This window comes from Podarcis pityusensis (assembly GCF_964106645.2).
Source record: "Podarcis pityusensis genome assembly, chromosome: 9".
Lineage (NCBI taxonomy): Eukaryota > Metazoa > Chordata > Lepidosauria > Squamata > Lacertidae > Podarcis > Podarcis pityusensis.
Window position 1 is genome coordinate 25,913,517 of NC_138034.1, and position 23,460 is coordinate 25,936,976.

Consider the following 23,460-nt stretch of genomic DNA (forward strand, 5'->3'; position numbering starts at 1 on the left):
ATGTTCTCCAATAGCAAATGCAACCTGCCCCCACAAAAACCCCATTAAATGAATACAATTTAACCTTTAGGAAAAAAAACCCCTATTTTAACTCTAAAAACATGGTAGAAAAAATTGGAAATAAATTATCACTATGATTTTAAAATGTGTACAGTATTAAAAGAATTTCCATATATTTATCTATCCAGGTTCAATCCTGGAGAACGGCATTGCAAAAACCAGAGAAGTGAATATTTTCGTTTGTGTACTGCTTCAGAAAATGTGAATGAGGTAGGTTCTCTTTTGAATGCAATCTGAATCTAACTTCTCCCCAAATTTATCCATACCTCAGAGTAACCCCTATTGAACCCAATGGGCTTCTTACTTTCTTTGGCATGGATGTGCTACTGGTATTCTGATTTTCTAGTCACATGTTTGTAAGACTGAATCCGTTCAATTGTTGCTAGGTGGCAGCACACTCATGGAATAGGATATAAACCAATGGGTATTTCTGCACTTCCACAGGCATATACACCTGTCCACCTCTGCTTTTTTTGTGGAAACTGGGAGACTGGTAACTTCAGCAGAGAGACATTGAACTACTGTGGGAGATCTTAAAACAGTCACCTTAGAGAAATGCTGAGGTGTACCAAAGCCATATTAAGACAATTTCATTTTAAATGGATTGTGTGCAAACACAAAAGTATAGGGAAACCTATTGAGGCAGACAAATGTGGACCAGTTACCAGCTTAAACCAAGGTTACACAATTTATGCACAAATATGTGAAAATGAGTATACAGGCACCACATGATGGGGAAAGAGAAGCCCTTGGAAGGATGAGCGTGTGAGTCACTAAAGGGCCTGGAGCCTACTTAATTCTGATCGGGCTTTTCAAGTGCAAGGCAGCTCAGATTCTATGCAGGACGAAGAATAAAATCACCAGCTATTGCTCATTTGCATATGCCCTTGTTTAAGTGCATCTGCCACAGCTAAGGCTGCCAGGTCACAACCTAGAAATCCTGCCTGTCTCATTAACAGCTCAGCAGTTGCAGAAGAATATGTAACCACAGCTTCTCCTGTCCTGCTCCTCCAATATCCAGGTCTCATTGCTGACCCTGCTTGTCTATCTGCTCTGGGATTAAGAAGATAGTGGGAGGGAACTCCAGCTTGCATCTTCCTTATTATTGCATATTTATACTGCCCTTCATCACAAAAAAGGAGGCGCTCCTGGGTGAGGTGGTGGTGAAAAGAGGGGATGAATAAGGAGAGAGGATACCTTGCTCAATCATGGTTTGCAATTTGCAGTATTCATGCAATGAGGTTATTTAAATCAGGAAAATAGCTTTTGAAGCAGAAAAGCTACACCTCTGAATAATACTACAGTGGTACCTTGGGTTAAGAACTTAATTCATTCTGGAGGTCTGTTCTTAACCTGAAACGGTTCTTAACCTGAGGTACCACTTTAGCTAATGGGGCCTCCCGCTGTCGCCACGCCACCGCTGTGCGATTTCTGTTCTCATCCTGAAGCAAAGTTCTTAACACGAGGTACTATTTCTGGGTTAGCGGAGTCTGTAACCTGAAGCGTTTGTAACCTGAAGCATCTGTAACCTGAGGTACCACTGTAGTAGCTGGAGAAAGGGCTATTGCTTAAACATTGTGTGGACCCTTCGTCTGATCCAGCAGAGCTCTTATGTTCAGCTGCTGGGACATGGTGCAGAGTAGGAGAAAAACAGCCATGGGAGAAGAAGCAGGACTTGAGTGTGTGTGTGCAGGTACTGGAGAGACAGGAGATGAGCAGGACCTGGGTCTGCTGAACCAAACTCTCAAGACCAGTTGTTCAGACTCTGGGTCAGAGAGGGAGAATGCTGATCCAGAATTAGGGATAGGTGAATCTGTCTTCTTTGGGTTTCTTTCAGTTTTGGTTCTCTCCATTTCTCATTTCCCCATCCTCAAGTTCAGTTCTCCACCTCCGTTCACAAAAACTCAGCAGCAGTTTAGTGCAAATTTCTTCTAGTATTCCTGCCTTCATATGCAATTTTGCAAATTTACACATTTTCACAAAGCCATTTCCCCACATATAATGTCTTTTGTATGCTGTTTTCAAATGCGTTTTATGAGCACTCTGTCTTAGCACATGCATTTTTGCACACATTCCTTGGCTGCAGAAGTGCCTTGCAAATTTAGAGAAGTGCAAATTCCAAAGAATGGCTAAGCATATTGGTTGACATATTCAGTTGCCATATTGTTATAGAAAATGTGAATGTGGCAGGACTGCCTTTAAATGTGAACTGAATCAAATCCTCCCCCCCCCCATTCCTAACCCCTATTTCCACCCACCACAGAGTGGGTTAGGTAGATTTCACCAATAAATGCAGTCTTCGTCTCCCCCATCCCTGTATAGAATGTAATGCATTAATTTGCTCTGTGACGCGTGATATTCAAGAATCCAAATGAGGGTATTAATTACACAAGTCTGTTACCAATTCACATAAATAGATTCATGTAGAAAAGGAATGACTTTGACCCTCAGCTGCAGAATAGTTATATAAAGTAATTTCTTATTAAGAGCTTAATCTGTAAGAATTTATGAGGAGTCCTGCTAGGTTCACCTAATCTAGACTCCCTTTTCTAAGATTGGCCAGTCTGGTGTCATGCCCACAAGGAAGACAAGTCAACAGAAGCCTTTACCTACTGCTTGCTCCCACCACCTGGAACTTAGAGGTTTACTCTGAACATGGAGACTTCACTAGACTCATGTAATGTGCTTTATATGGGGCTGCCTTGGAAGATGTCTCAGGCACTCCATTTAGTTTAAAGCAGATTACTAATTGGGACTGTCATTAACTCTGACCATATCATACCAGTACTTTGACAGCTGCACTGTCTCCTGGTTTATTTCCAGGGTCAGTTCAAAGAGCTAGTTTTGACCTTTAAATCTCTTTCACAGCTTGTAACCATGATAGCCATTAAGTTTTCCTCCTCCTAGTCTCTTTGCTATTGGAGGTGTGTCAGGTGGCTATCGGAGAGAGGGTCTTTTCAGCGGTAGTTCCCCAACTTTGGAATGCTCTCTCCAAAGAGGCTTGCCTGATGCCTAACTTTGGCATGAGGTGAATATCCTTTTCTCCCCCTCCCCCCCAACACTCACTTAAATGGCACCTGTTTGGTTTGTGGTCTATGCTTTCTGTTTTAGAACTACTGCTTTTAGCTTGTGGACACAACAATTGAAATTTATCTTTGATCTCAAATCTTGAAGGGTGGGATAGAGATGTTCATAAGAAGCTGTCAGGACTGGTCGTTGTCCTCTTCAGATCACCACACAAACGTTTCTTGTTCTTTTATAACTTTTTTTTGCATATTAACAAAACAATCTTATAAATGGTTCTTAACTATTATTCCTCAGAGTCACTTATTTCAGATACCTTCTGAGCTCTGCTTCTCCGATACCAGCCACTCTAAAAATGTCGAACGCGCCCTTCCTTTTGCTTTCCCGCTCTTTTCTCTAACCTCCTCACTAGAGCTGGCTTGTATCTCCCCTCCTCCTAATCTGAGCTAGAACTTAACCCTTGCCTTTCCTGGGAACATCCTGTCCCTCCCTGTTGTTCCTGTTGCTCTCTTCTATTAGATTCACTGCTCTCCCCCCCCCCCCCCCCGGGGAATGCTTTCTCTCTCTGAGAAACTAGAAACTTCTAACTCTTCCCTGACAAGAAGCATAGCTCTCATGGCTCATAGTACCTGTTGAGAGGTATCTGTGGATGTGTTGAATTCTTTCATAAAAGCATCAGCACTCTAGATCATTGCATCTTGGAAAAAATGCACAAATTCTATGCTCTGTGAGGCACTGCAAAGTGGCTGCAGTCCCCAACCATATATGGGATCCAAAGACTGCTAGTTCTGGCTACAGTTGGAAGGCGCTAGATTTCTACAAACCATCATTTTACCAGCAGCATCTCTGGGTGTAGGCCTCTTGTGGGTGGGTGTTTTAAAGTTTTATCAGCTAACTGTATAAAAGGATTGAAGTTCTACTGACAAACCTGGAAGATTTCTAAGTAAAGTAGTCTGAACTTACTCCTCCACAGTACCAAGAAAACTACTGAATTTAAACCTAGTTTCTAAGGAAACTCCCATATCTTGCTTCTCTAACATTTCACAAGATGATCAAATATTCCACCTTTAACTCTGGAGGCAGCAGAAGTCAGGTAGAGTAGAATTTGTGCACCCAGAAAGAGCTGACTTGCCCTGTGACGCTTTAGATTACTGGCCTAACATTTCCCCAAGGCTTTCCTAAAGGAGCAAAAGCCAAATGTATGGTGTATTTCAAGCATATGGACTTTATCAGGCAGGCAATCTGTTTTGCTGCTACTGTCTGTCTGCCAGGGCTAAGCCAGCAGTTCTGCAATTACACATCAGTGTTGACTGGTGTTTCAGTCTGACTGCAAACACCACAACTCAGTTCCTCTTCATTTAGGAAACAAGGTGGCCAGTTCTAAGTATGTGAGCAGATTGGAAAGGGCTAGATATGCAGCTGCTAAGATCCATGCCATTTCCTTTCCTTACCTCCAGTCATTTTCTATCACCCAGACTCAAATTGCACTGCCTCCAACTTCATAGTCCTCCACTGACCTTCTCTCACTGTCCCTCTGCATCCTGGCTCTCTACATTTCTTTGGACACAATGCAATTCAACCATTCTCCTACAATAGCATCTGACTCATTCAACTCTTTCCTCTATACTATATAGCATACCACTTCCTTATAAACGTTATAATACTATGCTATATGTATGAATTACTAAACAATACTATACTACAGTGGTACTTCGGGTTAGGTACTTAATTCGTTCCGGAGGTCCGTTCTTAACCTGAAACTGTTCTTAACCTGAAGCACCACTTTAGCTAATGGGTCCTCCTGCTGCTGCCGCGCCACCGGAGCACGATTTCTGTTCTCATCCTGAAGCAAAGTTCTTAACCTGAAGCACTATTTCTGGGTTAACGGAGTCTGTAATCTGAATCATATGTAACCTGAAGCGTATGTAACCCGAGGTACTACTGTATACATTATACTAATGTCAGTAATGACTTTTTTTATGCAGTACCACAAAACATTACCTTGTGTGATACTGCAACAAATATCCTGGTAAGAACCAATTCAGGCACATGTAAATTGTGATTCATCTAACCAACCACAGCCTATCAACCATATATTGTGGCCAACTAGGTGTTCAATAAATCTTGACTTTTTACAGTCTGCCTAGCTAGGACTGCAAAAATGGGGGATTGTCAGCCACCAGGGAGGTGACCTGTGTTTTGCTTGATGAGTCTGAAGTTGCACAAATCTGGTCCAAACAGATCAGCTCATTTGCACTTGTGCAGAAAAGAATTTGTCTCTCAGATGATGACATAAAAAATAGGTTAGTCCGGTGTGATCTGTCTTGGACAGACCTGCATAATTTGTGATCTATTAAGTCAACTACAGCCCAACAGTGACGTATTGTGCTGTGGTGAGTGGTTAGGTTCTCTGTTTTCATAGTTCCAGACAACAAAAATAGGAGATTTATGCAGGTACTGGTAGGCCATCATATATGGCAAGCTAGGTTTGGCTTGGGAGAAATCACAGCGCAGGCCTGTTCTAGATGTTTTTCTTCAACTGGTATTCAGAAGCTTTACGTACTAGTAAAGCAAACCAACACACTCAGGGTGGCCAGGATAGCTTCAATGTGTTTATTGTGCAATATAAGCTATTTATAAGGTTTAACACCATAGTATTTTCCAGATGAGATATCAGAACTTAGAGCACAAGTCAAATAAGAACCAAAACACAGAACACTGCAAAAATATACTAGGAGTTTATAGAACCAGACACTGGCATGACAAGAAACAGTTAATATTTTTTCTGTAGCTCAGATACACTAATAGAAAGTCTTGCCCCTGACTAACAACCAGAAGATAGCAATCTTAATCAAATTGGAAATAGGGCATATTCAGTGCAGTTCTCTTGCTGCATCGAAAGCATTTGAGGTTGCAGTAACATAACAATCAATTCAATGTGTATTTACTCAAATACCACTCTTTTTAGTGGGGCTTGCTCCCAAGTTGCTGTGCATAAAATTGCACCCTTAGTGAAATTTTAGTGTATTTTAAACTTATGTCATTTTTTTTTTAAAGCAATTTATTAAATTTTACAATAAAGATAAACATAATAAACAATGTAACATTGATCTTAACATATTTTCACATTTTCTTTGGACTTCCTCACATCTCCCGCTCCCATTTTCATCGTTGTAACATTTTGTCAGCAATTTATCATCTTATTTAAATTCTTATATCCCTTCTATGTTTCATAATCTTATAATTCTCAAAAGGAGCTAAATTTCACAGTCTTACTTATTTTCTTAAAAAAACTTCTAAATTTAGTGGTGCTCAGTTATTTTGATCTAGCATCTTGTTTAGCATTCACTCAAATTACAATACTTTTGTAAATAGTTCTTAAATTTCTTCCAGTCCTCCTCAATCCTCTCTTCTCCCAGGTCACGGATTCTGCCGGTCATTTCAGCCAGTTCCATGTAGTCTATCAGTTGTATCTGCCATTCTTCCAGTGTGGGTAGATCTTGAGTTTTCCAATGTTTTGCGAGAAGTATCCTTGCTGCTGTTGTTGCATACATAAAGAATGTCTGGTCCTTCTTTGCCACCCCTTGGCCGACAATACCCAAAAGGAAAGCCTCTGGTTTCTTAGTGAAGGTATATTTAAATACCTTTTTTAGTTCATTATAAATCATTTCCCAGAACGCCTTCACTTTAGGGCAAGTCCACCAGAGGTGGAAGAACGTTCCCTCACACTCTTTGCATTTCCAACACTTATTATCAGACAGGTGGTAAATTTTGGCAAGTTTGACTGGGGTCATATACCATCTATAAATCATTTTCATTACATTTTCTTTCAGAGCGTTACATGCAGTAAATTTCAATCCATTACTCCACAACCTCTCCCAGTCCTCAAACATGATATTATGCCCAATGTCCTGTGCCCACCTTATCATAGCCGATTTAACCGTTTCATCTTGTGTATTCCATTTCAACAGCAAGTTATACATTCTTGAAAGTACCTTAATCTTTGGTTCTAACAATTCTGTTTCTAATTTCGATTTCTCCACCTGGAACCCTAGTTTCTTATCATTTTTAAAAACTTCTTTAATCTGAGCGTAATGTAACCAATCTCGCACTTTGTCTTTCATTTTCTCCAAACTCTGCAATTTCCAATTGTCTCCATCCTTTTCTAGTATTTCCCAATATTTTGGCCATTTAGCCTCCATATTGGGTCTTTTTCGGGCCTTGGCTTCCAAAGGTGAAAGCCACCTTGGTGTTTTATTTTCCAGCAAGTCTTTATATTTTGTCCAGACATTAAACAATGATTTTCTGACAATATGGTTCTTAAAGGCCTTATTTGCTTTAACCTTGTCATACCATAAATATGCATGCCATCCAAAAGCATTGTTAAACCCTTCCAGATCCAACACATCAGTGTCCTCAAGAAGTAGCCAGTCTTTTAGCCAGCAGAACGCTGCGGCTTCATAATACAACTTTAAGTCTGGCAGGGCAAAGCCCCCTCTTTGTTTTGCATCAGTTAATATCTTAAACTTAATTCTGGGCTTTTTGCCCTGCCAGACAAACTTAGAAATGTCTCTCTGCCACTTCTGAAAGCACCCCGTTTTGTCCAAGACCTGAAGTGTTTGAAATAAAAACAACATCCTTGGCAATACATTCATCTTGATAGCAGCAATTCGGCCTAACAAAGAAAGTTTCAATTTTGACCAACTATCTAGGTCTCTCTTAATTTCTGTCCAGCATTTTTCATAATTGTCCTTAAATAGACTTAGATTTTTTGCTGTTATGTTTACCCCTAGGTATTTTACTTTTTTAACCACGTTAAGTTCCATCTCATTCTGAAACCGTTCTGACTCTGTATCCGTCAAATTTTTCCCCAAAACCTTAGTTTTCTGTTTATTTAATTTAAATCCAGCCACCCGACCAAAATCATTAATCAGTTGTAATACTCTTTTCGTACTGGGCTCTGGCTTCTGCAGGGTCAAAACCAGGTCATCTGCAAAAGCTTTTAATTTATATTGTTTCTGACCGACCTGAATTCCTTCCACCAACCGATCCTCTCTAATCATGTTTAATAGCACTTCCAGAACCGAAATAAATAACAAAGGGGAAATAGGGCAACCTTGTCGTGTCCCTTTTTCAATTTTAAACTCTTCTGTAACCACATTATTAACTATCAGTTTAGCTTTCTGTTCTGAATATATCGCCCCAATCCCATTCTCAAAACCCCGTCCCACTCCCATCTCTTTCAAATTTCCCATCATAAATTTCCAGGAGATATTGTCAAAGGCCTTCTCCGCGTCTATAAAAATTAAGACTGCTTTTGTATTTATGTCTGTTTGCAAAAGTTCCAAGATATCAATAATGTTCCTTGTGTTAGCAAACAGATGTCTTCCTGGGAGAAAGCCGGCCTGGTCCTTATGAATTACTTCATTTAAAACTTTTTTAAATCTAATTGCCAGAATGTCTGCAAATATTTTGTAATCCACATTTAAAAGAGAGATGGGACGGTAGTTCTTAAGTTGTGTCTTTTCAGCTTCCGACTTTGGTATTAATGTGATAAACGCTTCTTTCCACGACTCCGGTGCCCTCTTCCCCTCCATAATTTCATTGCTGACCTCCATCAAAGGTTGTATCAAATAGTCTTTTAATGTCTTATAGTACTTGGAGGTCAGCCCATCTGGTCCTGGAGATTTGCCAAGTTGCATGTTCTGGATAGCTTGTTCAATCTCTTGTCGTGTTATTTTAGAATTCAGGATTGTCCTATTTTCTTGTGACAATTTAGATAGTCCGTTTTTTACCAAAAATTGTTTAATCTCAACATCATCTTGCGGCCCTTGGGTATATAATTTTTTGAAATATCTCTGGAAACACTTTCTAATGTCCACTGGATTCTGAATGTTTTTTCCATCAACCTCTAAGTTTGTAACAGTGTTTAATCTTTGTCTTCTCTTCAACTGCCAAGCTAGCAGTTTTCCACATTTATTCGCCGACTCAAACGTTTTTTGTTTCATTAATTTAACCTTCCATTCAATTTCCTGGTTTATCAATTTAGAATATTGTGTTTGATAAAGTTTAATTTCTCTCAGAGTTGGCTGTGACTTCGGATTCACTCTTAATTTCTTCTCTAATTCTTTTATTTTTTCCAAGATCTTATCTTTTTTCTCATTTTGTGTTCTTTTCTTTACTGCATTCTGTTGTATCAAGAATCCCCTCATTACAGCTTTACTTGCGTCCCAGATTATTCTTTTTTCCACCATGTTATTCATATTTATCTCAAAATAGTCCTTCAGAACTTTTTGGGCCTTCTTGGTAATTTCCTGATCTCTAAACAAATTGTCATTCATCTTCCATCTAAAGGATCCAGTTGGTAATAATGTCATATCCATCTTTACTGCATTATGGTCGGAGCAGGTCTTTGGGCAGATTTCCACTTTTCTGACCTTAGGTGCCAGGCCTCTGGAAATCCATATTTGGTCGATTCTTGTCCAGGTCAGTTGGGCTTCAGAAAAGAATGTTCCCTCTCTTCCTAGCGGGTTCTTTGTCCTCCAAATGTCAATCAAATCCATATTGTCAGTCATTTCAAAAAAGGTTTTAGGTAGTCTGCCGTCTTTTGTAACATTTTGACTTTGTGACTTGTCCATGTTAGTTGATACGACCCCATTCATATCTCCCATCATTATGATGTTGTTATAATCTAGGTAGTCCAGCATTGTCTCCTGCAACTTCTTGTAAAATTCCGATTTCCCTTCATTAGGTGCATAGATTCCTAATATCAGCAGTTTCTCACCTTGATGTTGTATCTCAATAGCCAAAATTCTTCCATGTTCATCTTTAAATAGGAATTTAGGTGACAGGCTCTCTTTTGCATATATCACCACAAGACTTTGACTTTGTCGGACGATACAAATTCCTGGCCCAATCTTTTATTTATTAACACTTTTCTGTGGAGCCTCGTCACATGTGTTTCTTGTAAACAAATAATGTCCAATTGTTCTTTTTTTAATATATGAAATATTTTCTTCCTTTTTTCCGGAATGTTACAACCATTAATATTCCAGCTCAACAGTTGCAGAGACATCCTGAACTATCTGGTTATTTTTCAAGGGGTGGTATCTTCTCAGGGTCTTCAGGTTCCACAGATGCTGATGTTGGTACTGGCGTTGCCTCAGGCCCAGAAGGTAGTTCAGTTCCTTTTTGAAGGTCTTCTCCATGTGTAGACAAGAATTTATCTCTCTCTTCCAATGTTCTCACTTTGACCTTTCTCCCTCTAAAGGTAAAAGATATTCCTTGGGGAAATTCCCACCTGAATGGAATTGCGTTGCTCCTTAGTAGTTTAACAAGTTCAGAATAGGCGGCTCTAAGATCAAGCAGTAGTCTTGGGATATCTTTATAAATTTCAATTCTTCTATCCAACACCTCCAGTGATTTTACAAAGTGTAGTCCCAAAATCTTATCCCTTTCCTCCTTTGATCTCAATGTTATCAAACAGTCTCTGGGCCTCTCCTTCTTTATAAATCTTCCAAGTCTGAAAGCTGACACAATTTTAAAGTCCTTTTCTTCCAGGTTCCAGAACTTGGAGAATTCTTTGGTCAAAAACTCAGTTAGATGTCCTTCTTCTGCCTCTTGTAGTGATCTAATCCTTAAGTTGTTCTCACGGTTTCGCAGTTCTATCATCGAGAGATAAATCTGGTGTTCCCCGACTTGTTTAGTGAGTGGTCTTACCTCTTGCTCTAAATTTTCAAATCTTTGTCTGGTGTCCTCAGTCAATTTCCGATTTTCTGCTGAGGCCTCCGTTAACTGTCCAATTGCTTGTGCATTCTGTACCACTTGTGTGGTTAATTTATTTAGACATTCAGTGTTTTTATCAATCTTTGCTGATTGCGCATCTGCTTTCTTGTCCAAAGCTTCCAATTTTTCAAAAATTTTGTCTAGTACAGAAACAGATGCTCCTGAGGCCATATCTTCCAGTTGTAACTGCTCTACTTCGCCCTCTCCCTCCACTTCTGAGGGCAAAGTAGGCACAGATGATCTGCGTGTCTGTGAGGCTGAGGTTAGAGTTGTTAGAGTTGTTTGTTTAGCTCTCCCTCTTTTTCTTGTGCCACTCATTCCAACGTTATCTGTCAGTCAAGGTCACACTGAGTTGTTCCCATGAGAATGGAAAGGCCCAGAGCAAGCAAACAGCAAGGGAATCGAAAGTAAAAAGTGCATGTAAAATCACTGTTATAATCCAATCCTCTAGAGGGAGCTTAATCTGTCTTTCAGAGTCTAATTTAATGTCCAAGAACCTTCAAATACAAATGTTTAGCAGAGTTTATAAATGGTCACTTTGTTGCAGACAGTGCTTATTTATCTCCAAAAAGAATGTTTCAAATTTAAAAGGTCTCAATACCCTCAGATTGTTTCAAGTTCCAATATACAGTATCCAAATCTGCAGTGCTGACAGCTCCCTTAATACTCAGGCAGCTCCTGACTCTGGGTTTCACCTTCTAATTTGTAATCCAATAAGAGGAGGAAAGTCAAGTGCAAATAAAAATCCCAAATCTTTAACTTAAAGTCTTTACTTTAAGATGCAAGTTCAATAGATGCTTAGATCTGTAAAACTTGGAGTCTCTTTCTTTCAGCCTCCACTCCTCCAGCTGATTGCTTTTTTTTCAAGTTCAATGGCTGCGGAAGACGGACTTCCTGCTTCCACGTCTCTCCGCTCTCAGCCAAGTTCAAGTCAATTTAAGTTTCCCTTTTAAAGTCTCAAATTCAAGTGATTCAGTCTTTTACTCACAAGTTAGTTGCTTTTTCGTCCGGATCCGTAATTTAGCAGGAAAAGGGATCAGCGCTCACCGACAGTAGCAGCGCGGCTTCGCTCCTCAGGCTGTGAAACAGCTCACAGCGCCGCAACCCCCCTCCGTGCTCCGGAGCCCCTTACGGGGTTCCTTCTGCACTTGGAGGGTCGCTCTAGGCGCCCACCGAGCCTCAAGACCCCAGGCTCTTGCCGCCTGGGGTTTTCCAGAGTGGGTCTCCGCTTCGCCGTAGCGGACGACCCGTTGCCTGCGGAGCCTCCTCTCCCGTTCAGAAGAGGACCGCCATTGCCGTTCGCGCCGCCCCCGGAAGTCTATTTTAAACTTATGTCAAGCACTTTTGTGTGTTCACATATACTAGTATGTATTAACATTTCAGAAAGCTAGTGACAAAATAAATGAAATGCTGACTTTTGGGGACATTCTAACGTTACCTTACACTTTTGCTTTGCCTAATTAATAAATTTTGACTTATCTCATGGGATATTGGAATATATTATTTACCAATCAAGCCATGTGACATACATTGCTGACATTTACTGGTAAGTCTCAAGGCCTGGCAGATAACATTACCTTTAGCCAATGCCTGAAGTTGCTTTCCAGTGAATGTGGTTCCTAGGTAAGCTCCGGCTGTTCTAAAAGCTTCTTACTAAAGGAATGGGCAAGCTCTTTTGTAACATTTTAATAAAAAGGCACTACTGTTGGGAATTAAGAAACAGATGTTTAATAATTAAAATTATGCCAGCTAAGATAATTTGGAAGTAAACACATGTTAGGTTGATGAAGCCATCTAGGAAGGGGAACGTGTGTTTGCTAGCATATGTTGAAATCTTTCCTTTTTTTCTTGAGGCTCATCTAGCATGAATAAGAAGGAAAAATTAAAGAGACATGCAGCTGCCAGTATTATTATTCCCCCCACTGTTTTTAAACTTTAAAGCCATTTTCTTACCTCTTAAGTCGTCTTCATTTGTAAAATTTGAGGTAATGTTTATTAAATTTTCTGGACAAACTAGGGACTTGATGTGGGCCTCTGGTTGATCCAATCAGCTGCAGCATGTGCACATTTAAAATGTTGGGATTTCATTAGATACAGAGCAAGTGAAGATGGGTAGGAAACAGAGAGTTTTACATGCAATTTTATTGGGGAAGTATTGCCAGGGATCCAGGAAGGTAACAGAAACAGCTACTGTACAAGCAAGCAACCAACAGGTCTACTGAGAGACTGGTGACCTGCAAGATCAGTGTTATGTTTGTTTTTCTGCCTGGGGACATATAGAAGTAAACCTGCAGCGAGTACAAGTTGGCATCCCAGCTGGAAGAGAATATACAAGGGCTTAACACACACCTATCTATCAGCAGAGATGCAGAATTTCTAGATATAGCACAGAAAATGTTTTTAGAAGGACATGGGCAATCTTGAAGGAAAAGGAAGGAAACACAAGAGGACAGCACAGGGAAAAGCACCCCACACAGGAGCAAAATAACCAGATTCTCTGTGGATGATTGCAGGGCCTTCCAGTAGACAATGTTTTTGCACCACTGGATCAATAACAGTTACTGTAGACTGCACAGAGCACCAAGGAGAACTCAGAGGACTCTGAATAGAAGGAACCATGCAGTTACTCCAAAGAGGAGATTTGTGGTGGTAACTGGTGACCCCCAAGCTCCCCATCTAAAAAAACTCAGATGAATAAAGACTTTTCTGCTGAGCTCAGAATTAAAAGGGATGCTTAAAGAAAATGGAAGGAGGAGCAAACCTGCAAGGACAAATATATAGCCAGAACTTGTATAGAAAATGTCAGCAGAAGGGCTAAGCTCAGAAAGGTCTTAGGCTTGTAAGAGACATTGAAAACAACAAAAAAAGGGGGTTGGGTTGTATTTTGAGCAGTAAGAGGAAAAAGGCACACTTATTTATATTAATTCAAGTTGCTTGGTTTTTTTTCGTTTTGGTTTTCAATAGTTTTATTATGTAATTCAATATCATGAACAATAAACTCAATGGCATGTAAATATGATAAAATTCAGTGCAACCTTCAGCTTATCAAAACAAAGAAGTAGATAGGCAAATAGGTGTGTTGTAGGGTATGACTGCATATTTTAGGTAATGAACAGCAAAGAATAAAGGTCTTATTGCTCTGTATTGCCAGGGACCAACAGTATGCTTTCATTTGTTAGGTTACAAATGGGCAGACAGAAAGCTTATAGATTCCAAAAAGGGGGCAGTCCAGTCTGGCCCTTGTGCATCTACATCATCATTATCGAAATAAACGAAGTCTTGCCAAGTGTTCTGAAAGGAGTCTGTGGCTTTGTGATTTCTTAAGGTCGTTAGATGGTTTTTAGTTGTCCTGTAACAGCTAGGTTCCAGGGCTTTTCTTTCAAATGTTGGATGGTAACTCCGACTGCATCTTCCTAGTGTTGAGTGATAGTGAGATGTTCTGCCACCAACATGCAGTGTATCAAGTCTTTTGAGGGATCGTCTCAACCCCACCCCACCCCCCCAAGAAAGCAGCAAAAAGACAAAGATGTGGATTTTTTAAGTCATTTTGATTCTTGCAACAGGAAACAAGAAGGTAAATATGAAAGATGGCCTTTCTAACAATGTTGGGCAGCTTGGGTTTGTTAATTGATATACCCTCCCACATTTCAATTTTTTATATAAACCACTTACAGGATTTTGCCGATTAAACAGTATATAAATATTGTCAAATAAATAAATAGATTCAAAAGTCATATCCTGAGGTTTAATAGTATTTATTTCTCAGATAAACAAAACATGCATATTTTATTTAAACTACAATTAATATATCTGTTAGAAGGAAGTGGATTGATCCAGTAAAGTTTTCTTAACTAGTTGGCAGATAGCATTTTTTTCATGTTATTTTTCTGATTGTTTCTATTTTTATCATGCTTCCCATTTTTTTAGTAAATAAACAAAAAAATGCATTTTCTTTCATGATGGCTTGTTTATTTAAAAACTACAACAACAATGCCTCAAACCAATAATAGGCAAGGCTATTTTTGCTTAAGCAATGCTCTGTACAACACCTGCTGAAATGGATTAGCTCCCCTTATTTAACAGTTTCCTCTAGTGTTTTTAAAATAGCCTTCTTAATATAGTCTGTTCTCTGTTTTTCATTTAAGGGTGATTATACTAACTCTCCTTAAAACGGATCACTTCAGCACTGTGGCTAATCCTGTTCAGTCGAGTTATTTTCCAGAATGCAAATACAAAGCTTTCTATTGTGAAGTTATCAATACTGTTGGTTTGTCGCCGTTCTGTTTCCCCACAGCCTTGGAAAATTAAATATTAGTCTTGTCCGCTGAAGTCTGTTTTGGAGAGTGGGGGGGGGGATGGGAGGAAACAGTATTTTTAACCATCTCCTCCTAACCTGCCAACGTTCCCTTAGCTGCTAATTCTCTCTGACACAGACAGACAGATATCCCTCGGGAAGCATGTTGAACACACTGAAGGTTAAGGCCAGAGAAGTACAATGAGCTCGGGGGGCAGCCAGTCACATTCGAGGAAGCTCTAAAGATCTGATGCCTCTGGACAAATAGTACAGCATGGGACTGACTGCGCATGAATAGAACATACATGTTGCTGCATGTGCCTCGACTACTGGCAGAGGCTACCAGGTGGATCAGATAGACGAGAAGGGGCAGCACCACCACTGTATTCAAGCAGGTAGCACATTAACTTGTTTCATGCCAGCTAGCACCGAGTGAGCTGTCTGACTGCAACGTTTCTCAGCATCTAGAATGCTGCCATTTCAAGGTACTGGCACCTTTTTATTTGTTAAACCAAAACCTTGTTCTCATTCAAGGACTGATTTGATATATATATATGAGACTGCATGAAGCTGAAAGGGGAGATCACACACTCCCTCCCCAAGCATGCTTTTTCTCCTGTGCTAACTGCTAAGTTGTAACAGGTTTGTTTTCCCCCTGTGACTACAGCCAGGGTAGCATTGTCCAATAAGAGAAACACACACACACACACAATATTCTGTTTCTATTGATTAACAGAGAGACTTCTTTTCAGTCATATCAGATACAGAATAGGTTGCATACGTCAGCTTGGTTTATTGTTCCTGTTGCTTCTGTTATAACTTGGTTTTATTTGCTGCACCGAAATGGGTATTTGTTACAGTTAGATGAGCAACAAAAAGGAGAGAACTAAAAGCTAATCTTCCAGCCATGTGGCTAAATTATTTTAGGAGAAGAAGGGAATAATGGCTGTGCTGGGGACTCTCTTCCAACAATGAAGCTTAAAGTTGTGGCATGGTACTAACCCAGCCTCCCCCACCCTACTCCACACACCTTCCAGATGTTTTGGACTACAACTCCCACCAGTCCTACCCAGCACAGCCATGGTGCTACTAAACAGTTCTGCTTATCAGTACAGCTCTGCTCCTCCAGGACATTAATGTTTTATCCAATCATGTGACCAGCTGGTGTAAAACATGAAACAATGTCCTTCAGTTTTCCTGAGGGATAGTAAAAGATGGCATAGTGATTAGGTTGATAAAATGAAAACTCTTTCCCTGCTTTTTTTTAAAAAAGAAAGGCTCTGTGGATGTGAACCGTAGAAAGTGCTTATTCTTTTGCTCCCTGTTTTCCTCCTGTTGTCCATCAAGAGCAATTAACAGTGCAGCAAGTTAGAATTTTATCCAGTGCCCTCGGGGGCTATTGTTGGCTGCTCTAGAGTTTTGAGCCTAATGAATCCAGATGCAATTTGGCTATTAATGTAATGAGTTCTCAATAGTATGTTGTCTCATAAATTAAAATGCCATTGGGTTCTCAATAAATAATTACAGCCACTGTGTTGAAGGGCACATTTGCATGACACTCTGGGTTCAGGCCCTTTTAACACACCATCTGAAACAAGGACACGTACCTGGGAGGAAAAAGCTGAGTAGTTTCTCCATTCTGGGCACCTTTCTTAATATATATGGGAAACCAGCCTTGCATACTGCAGAGCCAGAGTTTTATTCATATCAACCGTGGATGGTGGGTTAAGCATTAGCATGTATATATATATTTAAAAATGAGTGCGACAAGCCCTGAAATAAGCAATGCAGGAGGTAACATGTTAGTCCTCCTGAAACCAACTATCACTACAGCAGCTTAAGGCTGCAGTCCTGGGTTCACTTTCCTGTGTATAAGTCCTACTCAGTCAAATGGGATGTACTTCTGAGTCGAATTACATAGGACTGCAGGATATGTGGTGTGTTTAACACTGCCAGATTTGTCTAGGAGGACCCACACATCACTTAATCTACTATTTATTGCTTCACATACAGAAGGAGTTTTCAGGCCATAGCTAAAAGGTACAGTTTACAAAGATACTTTTTTCCTATGTGCAGATATATATTTGTAACAATAGCTGGCAGCAGGTTTTCAAGGATTCAGATAGGGATCTCTCCAAATCCAGTACCTGAGATCCTGTTGAGTAGAGATCTGGTGAATTGAATGTGAACGTTTCTATGTGCAAAGCATGGGCTCTGCTACTGAAAAACAGTTCCAGTGCCAGGGGGATGAAAATAAATATGCATAGGACCAGGCTGTAAATTACCTTATATGCATTTGCATGGATTAAGTGAAAGCCCACCATTTTACAGTACAGTTTATAAACTTCCTAAGGCTGCAGTCCTAAACAGGCTTAACAAAGCTTCTTTAAGCACCATGGGGTTTACTTCCTTCAGGCATGTGATTCTTAAACAGCGTGTTTTGCCTTCACATATATAGAGCAATGTAAAGTTGCATTCTTTGTTTTACCAAACTGTATGACACAATCATGGTATACATGGGATGAAGATGCCCTTCTGACATGGGTGTTGCTGTTTACCTGGATAGGCTGTGAAGGAAGCCAGAGCCATGCTGCTGCAGAAAGAGAAGCACTGTACTGAGGGTGCCAATCCCACCGGAGAAACTGCTCAGCCTTCACCCTGCCCAAGCCCTGCCCAGATAAGCAGGAGTGATGCTAGTGTCAGGAGGGCAGCTTTGTCCCACCATAAAATTAACCAGTGCTATTTTTCTAGAAAAAGAGGTGCCAGAACTCAACATGAACACCATTATTCTCTTATAATGGCAATGGTGCCCATCTGAGAGATGCCAGAACAGAGTTCCAGTGAGTTCTGGCTGAAAAAAAGCCCTGCAAGTAACTGGTATGTTATATTACAACTATACAAAGCCATTGGTAAAAGGAGAGAAAGTGATGACTATCTCCCTCAGTGGCCATTTCACCTGGATACAAAAGAGGGACAGGTGAGACTAGTTGGCCAAACAGCGTCCTCCATTGGCTCTGTTGGAACCGATCACCATCAGCAACAATTCCACCTGACTGCAAAAGTGGGTGTGGTCATATAGTGAGGCCTCCTCCATTAGATCAGCTGGGACCAGATCACATTTCTCTCCTTCCAACCCAGAACTGTCTCATGTAGCAGCCATGGAAGCAAGGAATGCATATTTTTTTCTCCCATCCTTGTTCCTTTCCCTTGTTGTATGGCACTATTGAACTCTAAGCTGCTGCTATAAACTGTGGGTGCATTGGCATAAAATTGATACATAAATGTTTATCATACGCAAGAAACAAACTACTGAAGGGGGTTGCAAGAAAGAAAGGAAAGATGGAAAATTAAGGCATTTGTGACATAAACATAATGCAGCAACATGGAACCTGCAACACACTCAATTATATTAGTTATATATTGTTAGATTGACAATTACATATAAGATTAGCATCTGTATTATCCAGGGGAATGGATATTCATAGTTGCATGGAGATATATATAAATAGTGTGAGAGAGAAGTAGATCGAGCTATTGTTGGAAAGGTTCTGTGGATCACAGACCTTGAATGGTGTAGGCACCAACCTGTGGATCTACTCCTAGAGTCCTGATATGACAGATCTTTCTGCTCACATGTAAGTTTCCTCCAAGCAGACATGTGTACTGATGTCCAGGAGGCAGAGCCAGTGGTATGTCCTAATGCAGGGGTGTGGCCCCACTCCTTGATCAACTCATGATCTCATATGCATAATGTATGAAGGGGGCAAATGTCTCAAAGTAGGTATATACTTGGCCCTGAATCTCTGGTCCTCTGGTCTTACTTCTAGAATAAGCTATATTTTACAGTCTGTAGTCTATTTATATTCTATGAGATTGTTGCTGTAGAATATAGGTAACCAATGTGGTGCCTTCCTGGTGTTGTGGGACCCCAGCTCCCATTAACACCAGTAAGCATGGCTAATGGTCAAGGATGGTGGGAGTAACATTTGGGGAGTACCACATTAGCTACACCTGTTATAGAAGGATTTTAGCATTGCACAGGGCACCACTGAAATTCGGGAGCCCAAAGTCCACTACTGCCACATGGGATAGGCAAGGGGGTGGATACAGTGTCAAAGGAGTGGGGTGGGTCAGGTGTGGGCAAGTTGGCAAAGGGTTAGGTGGGGTTGGCAAGCAAAGTGTACAAGCCCACAGTGTGTGTGAGGGTTTATCAGTGTGTGCACCTTATATGGAAACAAATATTTTATATGTGTTAACGATTTGATTGCTAGATCTCATGGATTTTTATTGTCTATAGTTGAAAACTGCTCTGGGGTGCATTTTGCGACACCCCCCCAAAAGTAAACTGGTTGTCTGTTAGTTTATATAACACATAAATGAAAGAACGTGGGCACAGAATCCCAGCTTTGACATTTCTATGGAAGAAGTGGTCTAGCTCAGAGGTGAAGAAGAATTTCAGCTTGCTTTTGATTCGTTGTCTCTCCCCCCCCCCCCCCCGCCGCCGTTTCATTTCCTAATAAAGAAAGTATTCCCTGGCGAAGTTGTTCAAGTCAGTAAATGTCCGCTCTAAGTCGACAGTGCTGCATTTGTGGTTCGCTTGCTTACATAAATCCCTATCTCTCCCCATCCCCGTTTTCAGTAGTGTAAAACCGAAACCATGGTAACAGTTCTCACCTAGCTTGGGAACAGATATCTATCTATCTACGCACATATATACATAAATTAACAAAAGTGGTAGCTATATACCCCACTGTGTTCAGTGGAACTTTTTTCTGCTTCTGTCCTCCCTTTATTGGAGGCTTAGTTTGTAAGCCTTTGACATGTACTGTAGTGTTTTCCCCATCAACGCATGACAGCTAGTATTGCCACATTTTTGGTTGGTGCTCCTCAGTCTAAAAGACAAATGACAAGCAGATATTTGGCAGGTTACTACCCTCCCCCCATTCAGCCCTGTAGCTATTCAAGACTTTAGGGCAGGGGGCAGTTATCACTAATAATAGAGGGTTCCTAACCACCATTTTCCTCAGACATATCCACCATAACAACAGCTGCACTTTTATTTATTTCACAAGATTTATATATTGCTGGAGTGTAAGCTCAAAGCAGTTTATAAAAATAACACAATAAAAATATCAGTAAAAAGAGTAAAAAACAACCACACAATTTGAAAGGATTAAAAAAAGAAAATCAGTAAGAAAATAAAAATCAGCTTAAAACACATGTCCACATTCTACATGTCTGGGTTTGCTTACACAAAATGTGGGGTGGGAGGGGTTCAGTCCTGTCAATGGTGGACTTTGAATTTTCATATTTCAGCAGTGCCCCTTGAGAAGCCAAAATTCAGTGCCACCTGCCTCTCGCCTCCCATTCTAAGTCATTGTTTCAGTACTCTCTCGACTTGGCACCCAATGTGGGTGAACCGGTCATGCTTCCCTAAATCCACCTCTGGTCCTATTGCATGAGCAGAGCAGACCTCTTTCTGTGCACGCAACAGCTTAGTTCAATCCAGCCCTATATGCTGTGTTGCTCTGAGTGAAAAACTTCCTGCCTGTAGAAATTTAGCAAGCCCGGGAGAAAGTATCAGCCTATACCTCCCTGACATGCCGTTTTGGTATGTTCAGGGTGGTTTTTCATGCAAAACCATTCAAATATGCAGGCCCCCTACCTGGAGTGGTACAGGCCAGCTAATCATTTGATTCTGCTGGGTCTACAGCCCCTTTCAGGCATAAAAACACGGAACTGTGGTGACGACTTCTGTGTGTTTGGAGCTCTGGTTTTCTCAGGTTCCAAAAAATAGGGATCCCGCCCCCATATATCCAAGGCTTCCCACTGCAGAGAGTTACCTTCCAAAAATGGACATGGGGGTGAGCTAGCACCTGAGGAGAGTTTATGTAAACTGGTCTTTATATGCTAAGCTGGAAAAAGAGTAGTGTGTGATTCTCAAGATAGACTACAGACTATTACTTTCAGAGCAAAATAATATTCAGCCGCAAAATAAGGAATTTGGAGGGGATTTGTGATGAAATGGCCTGTGTTTGCAGACACAGAGAAAAAGAAGATATGTAACTGTTGCACAGCACAGTACAGTGGTACTTCGTGTTACAGACGCTTCAGGTTACAGACACTTCAGGTTACAGACTCCGCTAACCCGTAAGTAGTACCTCGGGTTAAGATCTTTGCTTCAGGATGAGAAAAGAAATTGTGTGGCAGTGGCAGTGGGAGGCCTCATTAGCTAAAGTGGTACCTCAGGCTAAGAACAGTTTCAAGTTAAAAAAGGACCTCCAGAACGAATTAAGTTCTTAACCCGCGATACCACTGTATTTAGTAGTTGAGGTAACCCTGCATTATTTCTGGAGACAAATGGCAGTGACCCACTGGGTAACAGCTGCCTCTGATTTCCTTGAAACTATGCTACATTTTCAAATAATCACTCTCGTGTTTCCCCAGGGGACTGCTGAAGTTTATTCATTGCCTGCTTAGGACACTCTAATTGCTTATCACAGTTTCCCCCATTCTGCCAGTTTCTGCTGGACACTCTTGCTACAGCACAACCATCAATAAATCCCTCTATTAAAAGTCTGCTTATCCCTTTGTGGGGGGAAAGTTGTAACCATGGCAACGTTCTAATACCTCTGTAACAGTCAGAGGCTCCTCACAGCAGTTGTCATCGTGTCCTTGAATTTATTTTATTTTTTTCCTCCCATTGCTATAACTTCATCTCTCCCTCCCCCCTTTCTTTTTGCTAGCTCTGTTTCTAAGTTCTGCCTGGACTTATTCCAGCCACCAAGACATTGCCATGGGGGGGGGGTCAGCTATGCCCTTTTGTTTTCTCCATTCTGTATGCTAGCAGGCACATCGAGTGATATACATAGAGGGGCAGGGGGGAATTGCACTGTGAGAGATGCACATTCCAGCACTGGTGAATGAAAAGGCAGGGAGAGGAGTCTGAAATGGCAGGTGTAAGCCCAGCCCTACCATTAGGCCAAGTGAGGTAGCTGGCACAGGTGATGGGAATCTATGAGAGAGAACAACTGTGTGGTTTTGGAGGACAGAGCTGTATGTACCGTAATGGCTTGGCTTGCCCTTTGCAAGCTAGTCTGTATCCTCAGGTGCAGCAAAGGACACAGTCCTATTGCCAGTGTTGCTGCTCTGGTATGTGGAAGAAAGCCTATATCACACACACACACACACACACACACACACAGCCACAATCAGCATGACTGTGGTGGGGTCTGACTCCAGATTTCCCACTTCAATCGCTGAGACGGCTAGAGCGTCGGTGGCAGAAAACTCACTCCGAATCTGACTGGACACAGGTTAGAGCTCAACGTCGAGCCTACCAAGTGGCGATAGCAAAGGCGAAGAAGACTTTCTTCACCGCCTCTATTGCATCTGCAGAAAATAGTAGCAGGAGACTCTTTCAGGTGGTCTGCAATTTAACGGAACCACCTTTACCACCGGGGCCTTGTAAAGACCCCAAGATCTCCTGCAACGATTTTGCAAAGTTTTTTGCAGATAAAATCACTCATATTCAGAAGGAGCTAGACACCACCGTGGGAGCAGGGCTGGGGTGGGAGAGTGCTGGAGCCCTGTCTGGTCAAGTTGCATGGAATCAATTTCAATCCGTTACCCCCGAGGATGTGGACAGGCTGCTTGGACGCGTGAAACCAACCACCTGTCTCCTCTTGCCCATCCTGGCTAATAAAAGCAAGCCGGGAAGGGCTGGGCGATGGGCTCTGCGGGGTGGTGAATGCTTCCCTCTGTGAGGGAACATTCCCAGATCCGCTGAAAGAGGCGGTTATTAAACCACTTCTTAAAAAAACCATCTTTAGACCCGGCCAGTATGGCCAACTATCGCCCAGTCTCAAATCTTCCATTCTTGGGCAAGGTGATTGAGCGCGTGGTTGCTGAACAACTCCAGGCACACCTGGAGGATACGGACCATTTGGATCCCTTCCAATCAGGATTCAGGCCTCATCATGGGACTGAAACTGCCTTGGTCGCACTGGTTGATGATCTCCGGCGAGCTAGGGACAAAGGTGAGAGTTGTTTCCTAGTTCTGCTGGATCTCTCAGCGGCCTTTGATACAATCAACCATAACATCCTTCTGGACCGTCTAGAGGGGCTGGGAGCTGGGGGCACTGTTATACAGTGGTTTCGCTCCTTCCTTCTGGGCCGTGTTCAGAAAGTGGTGGTGGGGATGAGTGTTCAGACCCCTGGGCCCTCACTTGTGGGGTGCCTCAGGGTTCCGTTCTCTCCCCCATGCTTTTTAACATCTATATGAAGCCGCTGGGAGA

General features: G+C 41.4%; 1 protein-coding gene and 1 long non-coding RNA gene across 5 annotated transcripts in view; one reads left to right on the forward strand and one right to left on the reverse strand.

Annotated features, from left to right (window-relative positions):
• The window catches only part of LOC308485154 (uncharacterized protein), an 81,025-nt gene that overhangs the window by 25,399 nt on the left and 32,166 nt on the right, over nt 1-23,460 (forward strand). For 2 of the 4 annotated variants that reach the window (XM_081020599.1, XM_081020600.1), the window contains 3 exons: nt 189-270; nt 5,223-5,387; nt 12,723-14,430. Coding sequence is in view for 3 of the 4 variants with exons in the window: in XM_081020600.1 (XP_080876726.1) it covers nt 189-265 (77 nt within the window). In the remaining variant the exon portion in view is untranslated. Of the gene's footprint in view, nt 1-188; nt 271-504; nt 704-5,222; nt 5,388-12,722; nt 14,431-23,460 lie in introns of those variants that run through there. The other 2 variants (XM_081020601.1, XM_081020602.1) reach the window with 2 other exon arrangements.
• Nucleotides 1-23,460, reverse strand: part of LOC308485166 — an 86,558-nt gene that overhangs the window by 4,680 nt on the left and 58,418 nt on the right. The window lies entirely within an intron of this gene.